Source organism: Anopheles nili, chromosome 3, assembly GCF_943737925.1.
Source record: "Anopheles nili chromosome 3, idAnoNiliSN_F5_01, whole genome shotgun sequence".
Lineage (NCBI taxonomy): Eukaryota > Metazoa > Arthropoda > Insecta > Diptera > Culicidae > Anopheles > Anopheles nili.
Window position 1 is genome coordinate 62330418 of NC_071292.1, and position 21805 is coordinate 62352222.

General features: G+C 43.5%; 1 protein-coding gene across 1 annotated transcript; it reads right to left on the reverse strand.

The window, feature by feature from the left end:
• Positions 1-5063: 5063 nt before the first annotated feature.
• LOC128727087 (prominin-like protein) lies at positions 5064-13768 on the reverse strand. Its single transcript, XM_053820956.1, has 13 exons — positions 13513-13768; positions 13158-13431; positions 12671-13023; positions 12445-12569; positions 11337-11360; positions 10208-10653; positions 9646-10138; positions 9423-9566; positions 8999-9337; positions 8804-8925; positions 7253-7303; positions 6584-6712; positions 5064-5787 (listed from the first exon to the last, which is right to left on the reverse strand). Exons 1-13 carry the CDS (start codon positions 13766-13768, stop codon positions 5064-5066), a joined length of 3480 nt encoding a protein of 1159 aa, XP_053676931.1.
• Between the last annotated feature and the right edge of the window lie 8037 nt (positions 13769-21805).

Consider the following 21805-nt stretch of genomic DNA (forward strand, 5'->3'; position numbering starts at 1 on the left):
TCACTTTATTTTGTTTCTTATCTGCGGTATAGCGTATCCTTCGTGTCGTGGCTCGTTCCTATCGGACTTTATTACATTGAATTGTATCGTGTTCTCGCTTTGTGTTCGGATGGTGTCTCTGTCCCTTTGTCTTAAGCGCGCGCGGCCACGGAACACGCGGCTGCTGCCTTCTGTTTGGTTTGTATGATAAAGTTGAATGCTGCCCAGAGCCAGCACACACCGAACGCGATATATATATGCTTTGTTTTTTTTTTGTTCTCTTCTTCTCTCGCAACCTGTTTCATTCACTGGCGAGTGACACTACTTATATGTCGGGGTTTTTTTTGTTTGTTGTTGTATGGTTGCATTATACTACGGTGAAATCGAAATTTATACGACGTTACGCATCTTTAGAAGGTACACGAATTATGCGAATAAATGCCTGCCTGTCAACGCGTAAGGAAAAACCACATCGAAAAGATCGTTGAGCATCGTTTTGAGCATCACATCCTTTTCCTATGCTGCTTGGGCATCGCCTCCGAGTAATGCTTGCTCGATAATTCACACGCACATGGTTCGGGAAATATATATATTTACTTCAATTTACTTTCCTTATTAGCTGCATCCGTGTTTTGGACTCGTTTTTGTTTTTTTTTTATTTCACCCTTTCTCGGTTCTACCCCCGCACTGCCACGAATAGGGGTAGAGGCGGTCTCAAACATCCATTAAGGGAGGGGGGGGTGCTTAGTCGCGTGTTTGCGATTTGCCAGGGTTGTATATGCATATGTGCAGCGCTTACCAATTCCGCACGATACCGCGGCACTTGAAACGGATCAGCTTATCAAGGATAAAAAGAGTTTTAATAGCTTTGTTACGGTTTCTTTGTGTTTTTTTTTGTTTGTTTCGTTACTTCTAGAGACAGGCCCGGGTTTGTTCTGTCCACCTCCCGTCCACGAGCACGCTGCCTCACATCTATAGTTTTGGAAGTTGGTTGTATCTGTGATTCCGCTAGTAATAGTTAGTTAATAAAGTCTTGTCCCAGCATTACGTTCCTTCGGAGCCTCGCAAACGCCCGACACTCGCCGGCCGAAGGACGAATCGAATAAAAGTATCAACTAGCACGTGCGTACAATGCACAGAGTAGAGAGTTGTGACATTAGTGTTAGTTGATATTAACGCAGATTAAAAGTCTACTTTCTGAGCCTGGCGAATTACGCCACTATTGAACCTCTCCTATCAATGATCGTCCTACCTGATGGCGTAAAATTAGCGCGGTGCTAAATCATGCCCAATTCCCGCAAAACAATATCGTAAGCCGGAGATGAAAAAGAGGACAACGAAACGACACGAAACTACGCACGTTTCCTACTCGGTTGGTGCTTGCTAGCGAATCACTTGCTGGCAGAAAACGTGAGGCACAACGTAGTGAACCTCTGCTACCAGCGCTGGGGATGCAATAAACTAAACAATAACGTATATTCCTTTAAAAAAGTTTCTAAATTAACTAAACGATCGTTCCGATTAAAAGGTGTGAAAGTTTGGCGGTGTCCGAAAATGCACACTCAGTCCCGCTTTTCGACGACTTCAATGCATTCTAAAGACGTTCCAGCCAGTCTGCCGGCGTTCGATGCCGGAAAAAATGCACTTTTGTGTCGATAATGTAAAATCACGAAAGTAAACTACAAACTAAACGCGAGATTCTGCTACTACTCTAGAATAACCCTCGGAAGAAGCGTTGTCTACTCGGTGTCTTGCCTCGATTTTTCCGTTGCAATCGAACGACATTTAAAGGGTTAACTGGATAATAAAAAGAGCAAACAAACTAAAGAAAGTAAGCGAAACATCTGAAGCAATCGTTTGCAGTTGATTCCCTTCGTTTAACTATTTCGCTTGGAATTTTCTTACACGTTAAATTAATCAGCCTTGGGTATCGTACAAGCAAAATTGTTCTACCCTCTGCGCATCTGCCTCTAATCAGGCGAGTTAGTTGTATGAAACTGGTAAACCTCAAAGTGATACGAAACATCGAGACAATGTTCAACGCTGGCAAATTCTAATCTCAACTGTAAATTCGAACACAACCCCGGAACATCAAAACTGAGCGACTTGCTTCACAGGGATATTGAAGCACTGGCTCAGCATGGCAGCCGGTTGCGTGTAAATCGCACATTAGGTTAAGATAATACTCAACAATTTTCGAAAGGGCAGTACTCATTCCCCAGGTCGGAAAAAAGACAGGTTGAACGTTTCAACTCGCCGCAGCATGATCGTATGGTTCCGTACACGAAAGTCACGTGGGAGATCTCCCCGACAACTCATCGTACCTCTCTTTCGTTGAGCAATGGACGATAATACGGGAAAATGACAAATGATCCGTAGCTTTGGAATGAATTTTATCATGCGACGATCGAAGCATATTACATTTTGACACTTTAGAAGACTACACACATCGTATATATGCGCCATTCTATGCCTCAATTCCATCACTATCTTATGCTGCCAAGGAGATTCGGTGTGCGATAAAAAGCTCAAAAACTTCGTCCGTTGTGGCTTTTTCGCTTCATTTCTTGCGTGAAAAATGCAAAAATTTTCCAAATGGTTCTTTTTTCAGTTTTTAACTTAACACATAACGCTTGCATCTGTTGATGCAGAAAGTAGAAAAAAAACAAAACTATACCGTACATGTAATTCAATTTTGCGCAAACTAAAAACTCAACTTATTTTCCTAAATTTGTTTGCCTTCCGCAAAAAACATCAGCGGGCTATATTTCTTAACACGATACACCTAGCTTCCTCTCCGGTACCCGATGAGTATGTTTGCAACAGAATCAATGCATGTGGTTTTACCAATGGAAGATGATTCTATCTCGTCGTCGATGGCGAATTTAGAGAAAAATTAGAAACAAAATAAAACATAGTAAACCTTATGGAAAGCAATATGCTCCAATTCGTCATTTTTTCTCGGCCCATCGCCACTACAGATTGCCGTTTTTGCTCACTTTCTTTCATCTTCGCCAATCACGTCTCCCAATGTCTGAGCCTTGGCACCTTGGATGTTGTGAATGAAGCTGTCTTTACTGATCTGGTCTGTGTGGCGCAAAGTACGCTCCTGTGTCCAACGCCTCGGCCACACATCAGGGAACTGGAATTTGCTGGAAGAGCAAATGTATCAGGAACGTGACGGGGAATGGCTTACTCATGCTCGCTCGGTGCCCCCGGATAATAGTACGGCGGCGGTCGTTCGTATTCGGCCGCTGGTGGAGCCATCGGTGGATTCTGATACCGTGGTGGGGCGCCATCCCAATTTCTGAAATTGTCAAACCACACGGACACGGAAGTTAGAAAATACTGTTAGAAATGAACTTAATGTATGGAGGGTTTTTTTAGGATTCACAAGAGATGGCATCTCTAGCAATGCGAAATAAAAATACTTGTGAAGGAAAGGGTAGAGAGAAACGAGTGCAAGATTTGATCTATTTACACAGTTTTTACAAACATACATAGACACGTGCTTGCGTAATGTTGCTTTACGCACTTTTTTCCATCAAGATCACCTTACACATACACATGAACATATATCATAGGACCAATTTTTGTTCCCTATTCTATTTTTCCCTTAGTTTGTACAATTTTGATTCAGGTTCTCCTACATGTTCTCTACCACGATCTGGCAAGGACACGAATGCTTTGAGCATTCTACAAATCATCTCCTGAACCTATAACCAATCTTCGAACAATAGTAAACCAATTCAGAGGGAGTGTAAGTAACACGACGTGAGAGCAAGCTACTACGAAGAGCACTATCGAAGGATCAATGGTGCCGGCGAGGGCATCGGAATTCGCGTAGAGGGTTTTACTCACAGATCACAGAAGTGGTTATTTGCTGTTGATCGCCTGTCAGCGAGTTGGCTCGGGCCAAAGCTTATCGAGTATGTTATTGGGCGCGGAAGGATATTTACGAAATGGGGCGGTAGTATTGCTGCTGATGCTGCAAACCGAACCCAGGCCGCGATCGACCATCGCATGTCATATAGTGGCATCTTTTGAGTGCGATTGGTGCAGCGGTGGCGGCGGTGGATCGTTGGGACAGACAATATATTGGACGAATACGGAACAAGAACGAGCAGGAAAAAAGACAATCGTAAGTAAACATTTAGATGATGCAGGACATTAATATAACTGACAGCCGGTTTGCCCCAGCAATGGTTGAGCCATGAAAAAGCGATAAAATGAGGAACCCAACATGAGTGAGATATATTGTTAAAGGACGAAACGTTCCTCGATGCGTGCGTCACACTCGTATAAAGAGGAAAAACTTGCTACGAACTCAGAGCAAGGCTACCGAGACGAAGGAGAACTGACATTCATGAAAGGAGTGCAAGCAAGGACATTCGATAGACAGGTGAACAAATGCATGTATAAAAAATCACACGATCATCACATCATTAAACGTCCTGGTGTGAAAGAGACAGTGTAAGAGGCAAAAAGAGAGACAAAAAGAGAGAGGGAGAGATGGAGAGAGAGCAAAATGTTGTATATACAGGGAGTGAAAGGAATTAAAAAGCCCATCCAACAGACTGTGCGGCTACGCATGATTTTTGCACAATATCGTTTAACGATGCGTGGTGATTGGAAGCCAAACTTTGAGCCATCAGCTGGTGATTCTAGAGAAGAGAAAAGTCAGAATAGAAAACAGAACAATCAAGCGGGAACGGTGTGCGAGTGTTGTGCACCCAGCAACAGTGACGACAGGCACATCCTGGCAAGGATCACGGAAGATGCAATGCAACAGAAAGACAAACGGATGGGCTTAAAGGATCAACGACAACAACACAGCTACGCAACAACAACACAGGATGGTTGTAATGATATGTCGACAACATACACTAGCGAGTTTCATAGCTGAAACTAGGACCGGAAAACCTGCCACACGTTTCGTATTTATGCCAGCACCGTTCGTTCTGCACGGAAAGGATCCAGCCTTCTGTGGTAAGGACACACCGTATACTGATCACGGTGCAGCACACCGTTCGCTTTACCTCGGTGGGTTGCATTCAATCCTACGAACTACGTTCCGTGTCGGTTTAGTATTTCTCGTAGCCACTGTCCGTGCGCGTTGTGGACTGTTTTCCTCCGCTTTCCTCGCTGGCCAGCGAGCGCGGCCGGCGGAAGGACATGGTGCGGAACTCCAAAGGTGAAGGAGTCCGCGTTGGTACCAGCGCCATCGATCGCACCGAACCGACGCTACTGCTATTGCTGCGGCTTACATTGCTATTGCGTGGCGCATGCTGATGGTGCGAGTGTTGATGCGCCGGCTGGTGTTGCTGAAGCATTGAAGGAAGGTACAAATGGTGATGGTGAGTTCGCCGATCGTACCCCGTCACCGTTAGCAGATCGGACGACCCACCGCTCGGTGCGGGTTCGTCCTGTTTCAGTGCCGTTTGGAAATCGTCAAAGAAACTTTTGCTGAACAAACGGCTGAGCATTCGGTTCGGCGAAACGTTCGCGGGTGGCTGCGTGGGCTGAAAGGAGGACCGGGTCGCCGGTGACGACGTTCGAGTTCTCCCACCTGTTGGCGTGGGACCATCGTTCTCGTGGAAGAACGCTTCCGGTTCGCGTTCCAGCGATTCTTGCGACGCTAGGATCGACATTGGCAGTGACATTGGCAAGGGAGTAGAGTGGTGACGCTGGTGGAGATTGTGACGGTGATGGTGGTGATGGGAGGCTGTTAGTAGTACCGGGGACGGCGAGGATGCCACCGGTTCGTCGCCGCTATGGGTTAGTATTGAAGGGATCTGTGACTCTACACTGTTTGGAAGTACAGAAATGAGAGGGCAGGAGGTTAGCGTTGCCCATAACGTATTGCCGGTCCAAACGGGCTAACATTTCAAAAAAGCTTGTTCAAAAAGTTGTTTTTGAGTTGTAAATGAATGGCACGCAACATCATTTCAGTGCGTTCGTATGTCAGAAGTATGAGACGAAATGGACGTGCTTACTGGGACGATGGTGGCCAGCTTGCGGTGTGTTCGTATGGGTTCCGAAGCTCAGCTTAACATGAGTACTTTGACAGCAGTACTCTTTAACTTTGAAACTACACAAAAATTGACTTCTACTGAGGATCGGAAACACCTACCCTAGCACTACTCTATTCCTACACACTAATCTTATACAAAATACAATACCACCGCCGGTGGGTCCTTCTACAGGGTTGCGCTGATGGACGATGTTGCGTTGATGATAATTTAATAAAAACTCTAAGGTACCATTTCTATATGTGCGAGCTTTTAGTATCATTGATACGTGATCCGAGAACGATTATGTTCGTTCCAAAATATACGTTTATGCGTATGTTTATGCTTGACGGTGATTGGATCTTACAATGAATGTTCATGTGTATGTGTATGTATAATTCGAATGGTATGACAGTCCAAAAATATTAACACGATTTTAGAACACGATCAGGAATGATATCGATCAGGCTGTTCATATGTGTTTTTTTTCGGTGTGCTAGCTGAAAAATTGACTGTCTATCCTCAGCCACTTCCCAGCCAGTACCGCATCGCAAATGTACAGGAAAAGGAGCTTCTTTCAGAACGTAACTTACTTCGGAGCCATATCATTGTATCTGGGATCGCGGCTATGCGAAGGACTGCCTTCTTCGTAGTAAATATCGCGACGATCGCGGGACTCTCGGCGACGATCTTGCTTCTTACGGCGTTTGTTTTTTGGCCCACTGAAAGGAAAAATGAAAACATTATCTTAGCACACTCTGTCACAATACACGGGAAGGATTTCCACATTTTACATTGGTAACATAATATAGTTTTTCTTCTATTTCAGTATGCACTACAATAGATACGATACAATACTTTCGAGAGGATAAATATATCATGTATTATAAGTGTCCCAAAATTCATCTCAAAACATCTGTTAGACATAACGAGCATCGGCGCGTTTGCACCAATTGCCAACAGAACCCATTAAAACGAACAAACACAAATTGCAAATCAATTCCAAAGGTACAAAACTGAAAACAATCTAGAAACTAAAGTTGCAAGCGATTAACAAAAAAATGGATCGTAGAATTTGAACAGCTCTGACATAACCAACCGTAATGCTGGTAGTAGATTAGATTTTTATACCGATAACTAGCACATTAGTTAAAAGATGCGGATTGACCAGAATGTTTAACAAGATCGAGCATAATATTCTTCGGACTAGCTGCGATACTGCCTTGTAGCGGAAACTGACTGCCTCTGGAAAACAAACTTACCTCGCAAGAGGAATGTTATCACGCTCGGTGTAGGCGTCATACAGATACTCACTGTAATGAGAACGGAAAATGACAAGAAGAAAAACAATACCACAAACATAAAATATCGCATTCGATAACTGCCTTCACCACACGCGAAACACTTGCAAAACAGTAGATCAAAGTGGAAAAGTTTTCTTCTTTTATGCAATAAACTAGGAAGGTGGAAGATTAACTATTTTACACTCGTTTTCAAGCCGTTATTAAACAAAAACCAATAAAACCAAACTAGGGACTCGATTCTACATGAGCAGGACATGAGTAACAAACCGATTATGTTGGGTATGTTAGATGAGAAGGAAGAAAACGCGTTGATGATGAACAGCGAACTTATTCTGGCTGTAATGCAGTATTGTGCAAGATGCAGGTGTTCCAAAGTCGAGTGCAACTCTCCATAGCACGCGTGCATTGTTGAGAGAAAAACGTTCAGAAAAATCTCAACACAGTAACACGATCAATCAACAAAATGAAAGGAACACGACAGTTCACGAGAGTACATTTCGATTCTCGAACATTTTCGTTCGAGCTGGTTAAATTTTTTTACAGCCAAACTGATTGCCAAAGTTTCCAGTACAATTTTGGTTAAAAAAGCGATCGTGAACTGTTGCTTGCGATCCACGCAGTTTAATTGACTATTTGATGAATTTAGCCTAAAAACCATCACCCGAAAGAATTTTTTTTCAAATTCTGCCAAACAATGCTCCCGTCGGATGATGAGCACTTATTTCCGTTGAATCGTATCTTTATTCATGATTATTATAAAATTTTCTACACTTACCTATCCTACTTCTGTTATAAATAACATGCACACTACTCTTTCGTTACAGCGCACAGTATAAATTGTATAGTTTCATGCTTTATGTTGCTTGCTTATATATGTACATAATATGGCATTTTATCCTCAAAAAGTAACAACTAAAACTTTTCATTTCTCTACAAAGGAAACTACTTAAATATCTTTGCAACATACCGATATTGGAAATAGACTTAATGTTTCCGAAGTTGTGATACCAGTTTTTTTACAGGTTACTGTTAGTATTACTAACACATTACCTCAAAGATAATTAGTGAAATTCTAATGTGATGCTTAAGTCCAAAAATAAATATGTTAAAAAAGATCTGTTTTTTGGTTATCTTTTGGTAGAATAGTGAGCCTTATTTTAATAGATTATAATTTTATAAGACAGAAAGGTAGAAAAGGAATAAGTATGTCTAAGTATCATAAATATATAATACTGTTTTTGGAAAGCGTTATAGCAAATACCACGCGCATGCAGCAGCATCTAATACGCTAATCATGCTGATCAATGAAATTCACTTTGGTATAAAATCAAGCACTACATACACTTAAATCTCATGCAAACCCAACGATTATTACATAAACACTATCTACTAACACGCGTGTTATGATAGTAATTTTCAAACTTTGGAGATCATTACTTATGCAAACAAATAAACTACTATTCATTCTACTGTGTATTAAAGCATGGAAGAACTAGCTTTGGCACTTACGATTCTACCATCGGTCCTGGATATGGATCCGACTTTTGGTATAATGTTGACAGCTTCACTCCGAATATAATCGATGGTAGGAACAGGATCAGACACCAGACAACACCAGCCCAGAATCCGTTCTAAACAAAAATATAAAACACCAAATTGTAAACCGTAACCTGACATCCATCCCAATATCATATGAATACGTACGAATGGATCAACGATACGGTTGCAGGAGGCGACAATCACTGATTGGTAAACGTTATACACCGGTCCACACAATCCGATATCATTCTCAGTGGCATCGATCACCAAGTTTATGTAGGCGAATATTTGGTTCATGAAGCCAGTTACCAGCTCCTCAGTGATGTTCTGCACGAAAGCTTTTCCATTCTTGTTGATATACTCCTCGGCTTCTTTGATTTGAGTCAAAAATTTATCGATGGCATCAGAGAAGGATCTTTCTCCAAACTTCAAGCTCGTATCGAGTGTGGTGGAAAGCTTGATAAGTTCATTCGTCGATGCAATCATCGGGTCGACTAGATTGGTCTACAATAAAAACGAAGTATTTAATATTTGTTACCCAGGTGTTGTCATCACACAACAAAAGCTCGGTACGTGTTGCACCACTCACCTGATAGGACGATAAGTGAAGTGCTTGGTTTTTAAGGTTCACTTTAATATCGTTCATTTCTTTTCCGGGTGGAACACGGTTGGCCACTTCACGCAGTTTTTCAGCTATTTCGTTTAAGTTGTACTCAGTGATGTTATAAGTCAGCTAAAATCAAACAAGCCCATTAAAACCACACCTAATATAATCCATAACCACTACAATAAGACTTCGCTTTATATCTTACATTGTCCGTGAACTTATCCACATCGAAATCATTCAATTTCGAGGCCTGCAATGCTTTTATATCTTCCGTAGCTTCGGGAGTAAGAATATGCACCGTGTCGATTTTTATCTTATTCTTTAGCGCTTCCAGTTCTCGTGTGATGCCGTAGTGTTCAGGGAAATCACGTATCGTACGAATGTTAACAAAGTTATCCAATTTCAGCACCTTGTAGATCGATTCGTTTTGCTGACAAGCTACAATAACCTCGCTAATGTGAATCTCGGCCATTTTCTCGCTGACCTGCAGCCTAGATCTAGAACGTTCCGCTTGCGCGCGCAAATCTGCATAAAGGCGATTCAAGTCCACGAACTTATCGATATAGCCAATGATCTGATCATCGTCCGGGTTATTAAGCGAGTCACATGCCGCTCGTCGGGTTAGACTACCCACTAGGAAAGAGGCCAACGCAACGGCCAGAATCACGGAGAAGGTAAGGAAGATGATGGCAACCGCGCTGTAACAAGATCAAAACAAAAGTTAGCATTTCTATTCAACCGTCATCCGGTAAAAATACGTTACTTACAATATCAAAAACCGTCCACCAGCTCCCTTATTGCAACAATCATCTCCGTAACCATCTGGACGTTTTCCGCAAATTCCACATAGCAATCCAAACACCAGACAGATTAGAATCAACAGCAGTACCGAGCTGATAGCGAGTCCGGCGTAGTATCGGTAAATGCTGTACTGAGTTATGTAATCGTCAGCGGTATCCAGATGCTTGTACGAATTATTGCCCAAGGTATCAGCTACATTGTTCAACCGCGAAGTGAGCATGTTCGACACTTCCTTGATGGCTTTTCCTGTTGAATCCGAGGCGGCCTGCACTTTCGGAATATTCTCCAGGACAGTCTGTTTGAGCGTACCCTTCAGCTGGGTCATTTGATCGACGCCACTCTGGATAGCACTACCCAGGCTGCTGTCGGTAAGCTGCTTTACGTTTTCGATGATCTGAGTTAAATCAGGCAACTAGAGTAGAAATAGAAACATTACTAAACATTACTATCGCCATGTGACCAAATGGTAGATACGACAATCGAAAAGTAGCATTGTTGTTGAAAAAAAAATAACAAATTAAAACGCTTGCATCAACATTAATACATTTCGAACCTATTAATGTCAACAGTGCATAATAGTCCTATATCTTGAAATCATATTTGCGCAACTGTAGTTTCAAATGCGTGTTAATAAAATGCCAACATGTTGCATGAAATGATATTAGTCTTTCCTCCAATTTCGCAAATGCTTTTCCAATGTTTGTAACGCTTTTACATAGATCGAAGAATTTTTGATGAATTTTTGTTAGAAATATACACATTACAGATAATATCACACACAAACACACGCACACATACACACAGCTGGAGCAACAAACGGAAAAATTAAACTTATCATAAGTTGTAAGAAAAAAAACTAGAAAACTAATAATTTGCTGCTGAAAATTCAAATACCGAAATATTCAGCATTAGAGCATAGCCTACGAAATTAACAAATGATATAAAATTCTCATTGAAGTTGGGCGATTCTCGGGGATTTGAAAATAGAAATTCGATCCGTAAGGATCTAATTAAGATAAAGTGATGAACCAACTTAATACAAAACTGAAACACAACACAATCAACACTAGCAGTAAAGCCGAAAGAGTCACCTACCCTCGGGAAGTATCTGTCTTGTATCTGTTCGATGATGAGAATATGTACGGTGGAAAAATATGTCCAGGATGAATAATATATCAGAGATTTTGTTAATTGAGTTAGTTTGCAAGTGTTATAAAACATTACGGTGGTAGAGTGGTGAAGGTGGCGGTAAGAAAGAAAAGATGATTTTCAGTACATTATTATTCGTTCCTTAGCGATGAGTGTCACTAAATATAAACTGTTTTAATGCATTTGTAATCGTTATGTAAGGAGTAAAAATTGTCGACAATGAAGAACATAAAATACAACTGCTATAGCGCCTTATAGATGTTGTTGCAAAGTGCATTAAATTAACGTTCTGCGTTTTGATAGAACGTTTGATTTGTTCTTTTGTTTTCGTATTAGCTGAATGATAATTCGTGATGTTTAAGCTATTGCTAAGAATAAAAGCATGATACCTTTATAAAATACAGTAAACATAATCCATGTGAATGAGATGAATGCATGATATAGTGTTCCCCTTATTTCCAGAAAACGATACAGAAAAACATCGTGTTCGAAGCAAACAAACTATTTAACTAGTAAAAAAACAATCAACCAGTCACATAAGCGAATGCATTAGTTCAACCGTGAAGTCAAGAATAGTGACCTATTTGGTTGGCTTTTCAATCTTCGTACATGTGTTCACGCTCATTTAACACAAGGCTCAATCCACAGGCAAATCTCTTAATTATTGATTGAATCGTTAATTTAAAAAATCTAATATAATGACCATGAGGCTTGTTTTACCTATTATCCTTTAAAGAATGTTATTCAAACTCACAATGACTTAGTCCATATTGTTTAAATGTACATGACTTTACAAACGCTTGCCACTCCCTTACGAGCTCACGTATTCAACTATTTCTATCTCGAATGATGAAAATTACAGCCTTATTCTGTTGTTAATAACACTCGAAATTAGCATTCATCCAATGTAATATTCCGGGCTTTTTCTAATATTCTCACTTATTTCTTTTTCTAATAAAAATCACTAACTAATCCGCAATGCCACCACCATCACCAACAAAATCGTCACCGCGATTCGGACCCGGCACTTTAGCCGAACTTTTCCGGCACTTACCGAATTGTAGTCGATTCCATTTACATTCAATTTTCCAATCTTGTAATCGTCCATAACTTTGTTACACTCAGGGGTGCCACATTTGTTAAGCGATGTGAGCAGTTCTCTTTTGACGCCCCGAAGTCCTACAAATACACAAATGTGTTAAGATCACAAAGCGAATTGGATTTGTAGCTCAATGGAAACAAAATCCATCTGAGGGATCAAATTTGCCACAATTACGTACCATCGTTCAGCTGAGACGCGGTGATCCGTAACTCGCTAGTAAGTTGTTTCATCTTCTCCAGGCTACTCCGAATTCCAGGTAGTTTCTCTACGAATTCGTACAGTGTGGTCAGCTTTTCCGCCTTCGACTCCTCTTCCAGCTGCTTGATGATGTTGTCGGACGCATCATTTAGCATCTGCTTCAGATCGTTGTTAAGCTCTTGGTAGTTCTTATTCAGCACATGGTCGATGTGAGCCGAGGTGGTCTGAAGGTAGAGCCGAGAGTCACGCACTCCATGCCGGGCGGAAGTGGTAATGTTTTCCACACCATGTTGCATGTAGCTGTTGGTCACAAACGCCACCACCACTCCAAATCTGGTAAAATAAAGCACAATGCTATCACTTAGAGGGATTCTTCCGTCACATTCCGCCGTGTCCGCACATCATTTGCATTCATGTATTGAACTCAACGCTCTTAGAAAACATTGGATCCATGCAAGAGTACTTACACCAAAGCCGAGGTCGAACAGATCAACAGGAAACCCAAAACTGCCCGGCGGCAGGTGTCATGTTTCTTATCGAATGGCTGCGAGCGACCACCACATCCGCCAAAGCACCGGCAGCAACACAGACAGAGGCCAATGATGGGCATGATCGCAATCATTACGATGCACAGCGCTGCCACCAGCAGGATCTCCCAGTACTGCTTCAATAGTGGACCCCAGTTGTTGTCCGTAACGTTTGGTCCTTCTTTGATTGAGCCTTCTTGGACGGTGATATAACCTAGCATCGATGAAAAGAAAAAATCACATGAATATCTAGCAAAAAAAAATCTCTTTTACTACTGCGAGTTTCGGCACTTACCATCCGGAATGGGATTTTCGTCGACGAACAGATCGATCACTTGATTGGTAATTTCGTAAAGCGGTGCCATGCCGCGGGCGTTGTATGACGTCGAGCTAAGATACTCGACCACATCGTTAAACCGGGTGAACTCAGTCGTGCGGGTCTTCAAGATCGGTTCCGCTTGCACTACTACTACGGATGCGCTAGGCAGGATGAGCAATAGGATTACGCCGAGCAGCTGCCGCCGGGACAGGCTCGTGGAAGAGGCCACCATAGTCGCCATGATCGAAGGAGGTTGAGATGTACGGCGCTAATGATGGCTGTTAGGACTGGACTGTTATCCACTAGTAGTGGTTGATGGCCGCCTTGTGCCGTTGTCCAGCAAACGGGATGAGCGCCGAGTGGTGTCGAATGATTCGATGGCAGACTTTTAGCTTGGCCACTTTGGTTTCGTTTTAGGGCAGTGGAGTTTGAAGGAGGACAGTACGCACGAAAGGTTATCCTTCGATTGTCGGTGGGACTTTTCTTCGATTGGCGATTTGCTTCAACAACGACTTATAGTCACTGGAGAACCTTTAAGAACAAATATAAGCAAGAAAATAATAAAACAACTTTATAAATAATATGTTTTTAAGCTATTTTGTTGATGCAAAATTTTTTAGTGAACTCTATAGGTTCTTTTCAACAACACACATCATCGCCTACTTCGATAAAAGTACAACAGCCACGAATACTTCAGCAAATACAGCACAGGCAATAATCTTCAGCTCTTGGCTCATAAATACTGTGATAATATTATGCTTTATTAGAACAAGGGCAAACAATACGATAAGATGTTATCAACATCATTTAGATCAAAGCTCTTTTATATCATCAATAAAGTATACTTTTAGTAGTAGTGTTATACTGGTTGCCATATCAACCGGCATTTTTACTGTTCGAGTATAAAAATAGGCGTACAACAACAGCATGCTCATCAAACGTATTTTCAAATAATTTTCCTCAAAACACATATGCACCCCATACTAAAACAAAACATTCAACCTACAAGTATGTCCGTCACAAGATATGACACGTGTTACAACACTCATAACGAACTGAGGCATAAATAATATTGACGTATTATATCGACACACTTCATGATACTTCCAGTCAACCAAGGAGTGGTTGAAAATCGATACCTTAATACACTTTTCAAAAGCCATCATAAAAAGCTACCAACGATGATCGAGGTTTTAGCGATGCAACAGAAAGGTCATCTTTTAGCGGTCCTGGAGCCATCGGAAAACGATAACGATAGTACAGCAATTCTCCCTGTATGCTATATTGCTGGTGCGCAAACATCAATCAAGAGGGCGCGAGCAAGTACAGTATCCAAAGCCTAACACACCGTTCCCCAGGATGAAAGAACTCAGGTGGTGTGATGGCGGCAAGGAAGTCGGACTGTAAAACAACTTTTGCGGAACAGAACCAACGGCGCATGGCATTAAAAAAAAGCTGCCAAATGAGTCAAAAGAGCGTTTACTTCCTGGCAGTTGGGGCGATTTTTTTGCCCTCTACATCCCACATCGATGTAAACTAGTTTTTCTCGGTTTCAATTTATCTTCCCGCAGGGCTGAGGCGAGATTCCCTATTTCCTTCCGTACCCCCTTTTCACCCATTCAACAGGCTACGTTGCGGTCACGCTTTTTATGATTGTTGCGCATGATTCGCTTTCGTACGTACATTGGTTCCCCGGTACAGTTGGCTGGTTGCTTGGCCAGTAGCTTCGCCCGGTTCGCTTGGCGGCTCCAAAGATGGTTGCTTCGCCCGAAACAGGCACCCCAGAACGCAGAGATGCGGAACTGAGTTGGACGCGAAAAAAACCCACCAACCGAACAGTTATCTCAATTGTCACGAAGGGTGAGCCCACCCGACCGGGGTTGTGTAATTGAGAGAACAGTTACATCCCGCGATGGAGCCAAAAAAGTAGCAAAAACCTTACGCTGGATCTAGTTCATCGTTCAGAATGCGACAGATGCTCGGAATAGGGTTTTCGGAGCGCACACGGATCGCAATCTCGTTGCGATGGATATCTTTTGCACAGAATAAAACCCGCCACCAATCGAAAGGCTAATAATAATGCGCGCGTTAGTCAGCAACAACGCGTCAGAAGAAGTAGCAACCCCAAAAAAGCGGGCTTCATGGCGCTATTTCTGTGGCACGGATTTTCCCAGTCGCATCCCGCCCAGGTTTTGAATGAGGAAAAACGTTCGCTTCCTCATTCCTGCGTGAATCAGCACGCCGATCTCGGCAAGCGAAGCGAGAGAAAAAAAATAGCATGAGGAGACGTTTCCTCTGCTTCGATGCATGGACGCATGCGAGGCAAAAATTGGCCACGACCGAACGCAACCTAGGAGTGGGAGTGGAACTCTAAAATTATGCTTCAACTCTCGTGTGCACATATCCTCGCATCATCATGATGAGTCTCCCCGTGGGCGATTCGAGCGTGTTGTTGTTCCCAGCGTGCAATGGAACGTGCCATACGAACGCAAACACGCACCAGAGCAGACGTAAACGGACGCTGTGTTGTACACACGATGGGTGTGCATTTTTTTCTTCCTTCAATTTTGTGCAACACTTCTCACGGGAGTCAGTGGCGCACAATCTGCCATGTCCTATCGATTGCTGCAACGCGCTAGAACACACACACACCACAGAGATATCCATCGAGTACAACAATTTTGAATTCCTTCCGATTCGAACAGAGAAAATGAGCACAAGGAGAACATATGTGAGCTCGCATCGTTGTTATCGTACACTCATCGAACGTCAGATTTGCTTCACATTTTCCACCACAACCGTGTGTTATCGGCAGCATGTTGACACAAATGCTCCCCTCTCCTCTTCCTGCTCACGTACCGTGTTTCTGGTCCCCGAATCTCACATCCCGATGGCGAGAAACAAATGCCACCACAAAAGTCAAAACAAAACTTCATATTGCCAGAATTGATTGGCCACCGAAAGTGCGGTGTGCCGTAAAGAACAAGTGGGGTCGTTTCACATACTTTATGTTATCGGCGAACAGCAGCAACCCCCCAGAGACCCACGGAAGAGCACTGTATGCTCGGTTCTGTTTCATTCCCAATTCCCATCATTCGTTCTTTGTTCGTACAGCCGCGGCCATATTATATGTTGCCGGGTCTGCTGTTATTTTCTCTAATCACACACGAGCATGCTGCTGCTGTTCTCTCGCCCTCCTTTGCTGTCACATCTCGTTGCTTTCGCCATTTCGTTGAAAGAAAAACATAAACACGCTTTTCCTGCAAAGCCCCACCCGCCTAGCGTTGGGTCTCCCGCAGCGCGTCCGGCCAAGTGGACGGGCAAACGATGCTTAGCATTCTGAGTGCTGTTTCATCATCGTCCGGTGCAACTGCATGCCCCGCCAGGCTGCGGGAGACACAAAAATAATAATAAAAAAACCCAAACACAACCGTACACCCATCGCAGTGACGACAGCTGCAGCGTGTCTCGTCTTGAGCCCGCTGATGAGAAAATAGTTTCATCTGCAGCGCTTCCTTAACCATCTGGGAGTTGGCAAGCGGAGGTCCAAGATGAAATCAAGAGGTAGACTGTAAAGTGGCATTCGATGTGGATGCCTGCGTGAATCAAGCATTACAGCGCGATGATGCGTCACTTTGGTGTTATTTATGCGTGTTTCATTTGCTCCAATTAATGTTTCTTTATTTTTTACATTTCCTGTTTGACTTGCAAACCTAACAACGCTGTTAAAAAAAAATTAACAAACAAGGTAGTATTAGCATCGAGCAGTTTAGCCGAAACGCGTAATAATGAGTCATAATAAGCAAATTGGCAAAGCACACACGCATTTGCGATAAGAAATACAAACTTTTAATACAGCAAGCCAATCAGATGTACTATTTACGTTACGTAGTAAAACTGGTCACGTTAGAAGCTCGGCGGATCATAATACTGCTCTCGACAATTACGCCCTGTGTGCTTCGTTATCATTCGAAAGTACGGTTGTAACGCAGCGATAACAGAACAACTCATTGCAAAGTTCGAGTACTAAGTAAACTATAGTCTATTTGAACGTGAACAGTCATTGTAATTCCTGGATCGCACCGAGTCCTACGTAGTAAATTTTGTCATACAGTCATGATTTGAAACTAACAAAATAAATACAACAAAGAAGAGAAGGAAGAACAAAAAATTCTTATTATTTACATCTTTGGCTTCTAATCAAGAAATGTGACTGTGATTGTTGCTATGAAAGTGAGTGGAAACTTGTCAGGAGACAGCCAACCACCCTCGTGTCTTTTAATAGCTGGTAATTCTCCCTCACCCAGAAAGGCTTAAGCAAAAGAGGCGTTGAATCACCGGTTTGTTTCTATTAGATTGCGAAAAGCGTTTTCGCGTGCGATGTACGTTTGAAAAGACATATTGCAGTGCTCTGTTGAGAAGGCTGATTTGATGATGATACGTCGTTTTCTTGTTTAAAGATAACATAATTTCATGTAAAAGAATGAATAAAAAATATATCATCGAGGCACACAAACTAACTCCCATTCTCCACTTTTTTAGAGGCAATTTTACCACGCCGCAAACTTCAAGCTTTGATTAACTTCTTACGGACACTAAATCCATCGGCAACGAGTGGAGTGATTGCGGAAATGAAGCCGAAAATTGCCTACCGCAGAAGCTGAAAAACAAGCGTAACTTTTCCTACAAATCCCCTCGAAATGTAGGTTAACCAGGGTTTTTTCTTCATTTTCTTTTACATCTTCAGCAAGTTGTACTCTTCTCCGTTGTCTCTCTCTCTCTCTCTCTCTCTCTCTCTCTCTCTCTCTCTCTTTCATTCTCTTTTCCGGTAGCAACAAAAAGCCACATCCCGCGTCCCAATGGCCTTGGGGCACTGCGGAAAGGGAAATTAAATCAATAATTTTATTACCTTTCACCGGCAGCGGATCAACAACGCAAACAACATCGTCATCATCGAGACAGAGTTAGCCCTTTAAGCCACCCGCAGGGCTACAGCACCAGTCCGATGCACTTTTCCGTGCCTTCGGCGACGTGCGTGTTCGTGTTTATGATCCGTCCCTTTTGCTATACCGTCCAGCAGCGGCCATCAACGGCGGTTCTGATTGATAGGGCTTTTCCTGTCGAGGTTCCGTTCGCTGCTCCGGTGACTTTATGCACTCGAGAGCGGACGACCAGAGAAAGCGGCCAATGGAAAAGGACGAAAAAAACCCTCGAGTGATAAGGAAGACGTCAAGCCGCGAGGAACGTCTTTGAAACCGACGTTACAACAATAATATGCCTGAGGAGCGAAGTTTCATTGTTTATTTAACCCATAAACCTGTTAGATTGAGAGAAAAGGTCAACGAGGACGATTATAACTATGTCTTTGGTGGTCTCAAAACCATCGATAGTAGTGGAAATAATTGGTGTTTATTTCTGCATTTCTTTAGTTCCATATTTCTCCCACGAGGTCGGAAATAAATTAAGCCACTGCCAACAGGGAAATCCTTCGTTTCCGAACTCAATTGCCGAACGGCTGCCAACACCAAACCCTTCGCTCGATAACAAATTAATATGGAATACGTACATTTTCCGCCAATGTGGCCTTCGGTTGACTGTTTGTTCGAATAAAATATAGACATTTATTACAGGCAACATTCCCAGAGAGCCTCTGGCAGTAAAGTAACAGAACAACACTCCATCGGCTTTCGTACTTGAACCGAGTATTCTAACACATTCTAATACACCGCAAGCATACCTACACCCCAAAACATTTAAGCCCTCAAACTGGTCCAACTCCTCTCACAATCGAAGTGGCAGACTTTTGACACACCACCCGAAGGAGCCCTTAAAAAACGCTTTTCCTACAGAGAAGTGGCCCAAGTTTGTTTGTCTGCTCAAAAACCTCTCCAAGGGGGAAAGGCCAACTGCGGTTAGCGCCGGATGAGTCGTATTCGAAACCATCGAACAAACGCCATTTGGCGTTGAGGCGAGCCAGAGTTTTATTCCATTATTCCGCGTTCCCATCCACCAAGCCGTTGGCACTTTGACAATGGTTTGAGAAAGTTCCAACCACCAGGCAGCAGCGGGCATCAAAGCATCGACGAACACCCGACTCAACCGACGACTCTTCAACGAGCGCCGTTCTCTTTTCCAAAGTGGGTCACCTCAAAGAAAGGCAAAAACAAAACCATCGGGAGCCACACAAAACACTATCCGACTGCCTCGGGTGGAAGCCCGTGTACGGCACGGATGGCGCGGTAATACCATCAAGATTTGGGAGTAAATTATGCGACTCTCCAGCCCCGGAAAGCGCACTCTCACCCCCTCGAGAAGGATATTCTTAAACAACACTCAAAACGTGCGATCGATAGATATGGCGAAAAACTTTCGCTGCCGCATATGCTTTAATTCATAATTCAAACGGATGGAGAACGAGAATACCGTACGAAACTTTAACTCGATGTCAAAGGACAACAACCGAGACGTGAAGTAAAGCTCCTACACAGACGATGGAAGAATTTCGCAATCGTGCGCAATAAGAGAAAAGAAAAGCGCAGCCACAAAACTGCTCCTTTCAGCGAACTGTCGAGCAGAAGAACGATTCGCTAACGCACTACGCTGAGGCACACCATCTTGAAGGTATCGCTTGCCGGTAGAACATTTGGCACCTAAAACACTAATCCTTTCGGCACGGCCAGCTCATTCTCTCGTCGATTAGGTACGTTCGTTTGACCGCAGGCGTGGGCTCTCTCTCCGGAAGGAAGCCGAGTGGGGAGAGAAGGAAAATGAGCGATATTAATTATAACAAATTTTCCACCCCTTCCTTTCCACGCGCCATTGGAGCATAAATCAGATTAATTTCCCGGGAACCAACCGGTCGCTAGCACGCACAGGACCGCTCCGAGGAAGATTATCAATATTCATCAACAATACACCACCATTCTACCGCCTCGTGCGCGCCCACCCACACACGCACCTAGCTACAAGGATTCTCCATCGATTCAACAACAAACACATCATTTATTGATCGCGGTTCGGGATTCAATTTTCCCACCAGTGTTGGCTCATCCTCGCGTGAGGTGCGCTAAAAATATGTCCCGCATGTGAACACCGCGGCAAGGTGCGTCCTGGAACACGGGCAGATATCCTGCGAAGTTGGTGTCTGATACGGCGCAGAAGAACGTTAAGTAAAACGAAGCAAGATGAATATCTCTGCAGAAGCTGTCAGCACTTTGCACAAGTGGAAAAATTCATTGCCAGCAAGGCCACGAGGTGACGACGAAGACGACGATGCTCTGGTAGCATGTCGCATCCGTTCATCAATCATTCAGGGCACACACGTTCCCCTAACGTGACAGGGAACCATCATTACCCTGCCTCCCGATGATACCAGTCACTCCATGGTGACCGCTGCATTCAATATTGATGGCGGTCGTGGTTTGACCAAACCAGGCAGCCCTTACCACACACTGGCATAGTGGTGAGATAGTGAAACCCCACCAATCCGTCTAAAATCGTGACTTTCTAACGCGACTTTGGCCCTCTCGTGGGGTGCCGAACACTTTACATTCTGCGTTTTTTTTTCCTCTTTTACCAATTTCCCCAACCGTGATTACTTAGAGAAAGTAACGCTTGATTGGAGCGAAGAAAAGGATACCCCAACGGCGGATGGACGGATGGATAGAAAATAATTGGAATAAATCACTAAAGCCAGGTCCCGCGATTAAAAGCGAGGTGCCGCCGATGACGGGCTTTAACCCTGTCAAATCCCCGTCGGGTCGTAGTTAACGAACGAACCCTTCCCGGACACCTGTTTACGCGACTGTCCGGGAATCGACCACCAGACAGGAGGGATTGGGAGGTAATCGGCTTGAAATATGCCAGCAATCAACACACCGTGTGTTGGCAGGTCTTCCCTTCATTATGGAGAGCAGACATCGAGCAGCGTGTGGAGGGAAAAATCATTTCCACCGTCGGGGACAACGGCCAGCGGCAGACAGGGCGCACGATAAGCGCAGGGTGCGAACAATCGTCGGTTCGTGCCGATGGATCTGGCTTCCACCGTGGACGATACGTGGGGAAAGAGTTCAATGTGACTGTCACCACTCAACGACACACGTCCGTTTGAACACTGGTATGAATGACGTTCGTCTTTTTTGTATTTTCTTGTTTCTGCCTCCCCATGCTAATCACGGTAATGGAAGACAGACAAGCCGGAACTGGTGACCCATGCGACCATTCTGATTAATATACCTACCAGCACTTGCTAAGGCACGTGGAATTGAAT

Excerpts from the sequence above, each read along its gene's own strand:
- LOC128727087 (XM_053820956.1), bottom strand. The coding sequence starts at position 13,768 with ATGGTGGCCTCTTCCACGAGCCTGTCCCGGCGGCAGCTGCTCGGCGTA. Across the intron at positions 13,432-13,512 it reads CGAAAATCCCATTCCGGATG|GTTATATCACCGTCCAAGAA; the intron begins GTAAGTGCCGAA and ends CATCGATGCTAG. Across the intron at positions 10,139-10,207 it reads GGTGGACGGTTTTTGATATT|CGCGGTTGCCATCATCTTCC; the intron begins GTAAGTAACGTA and ends ATCTTGTTACAG.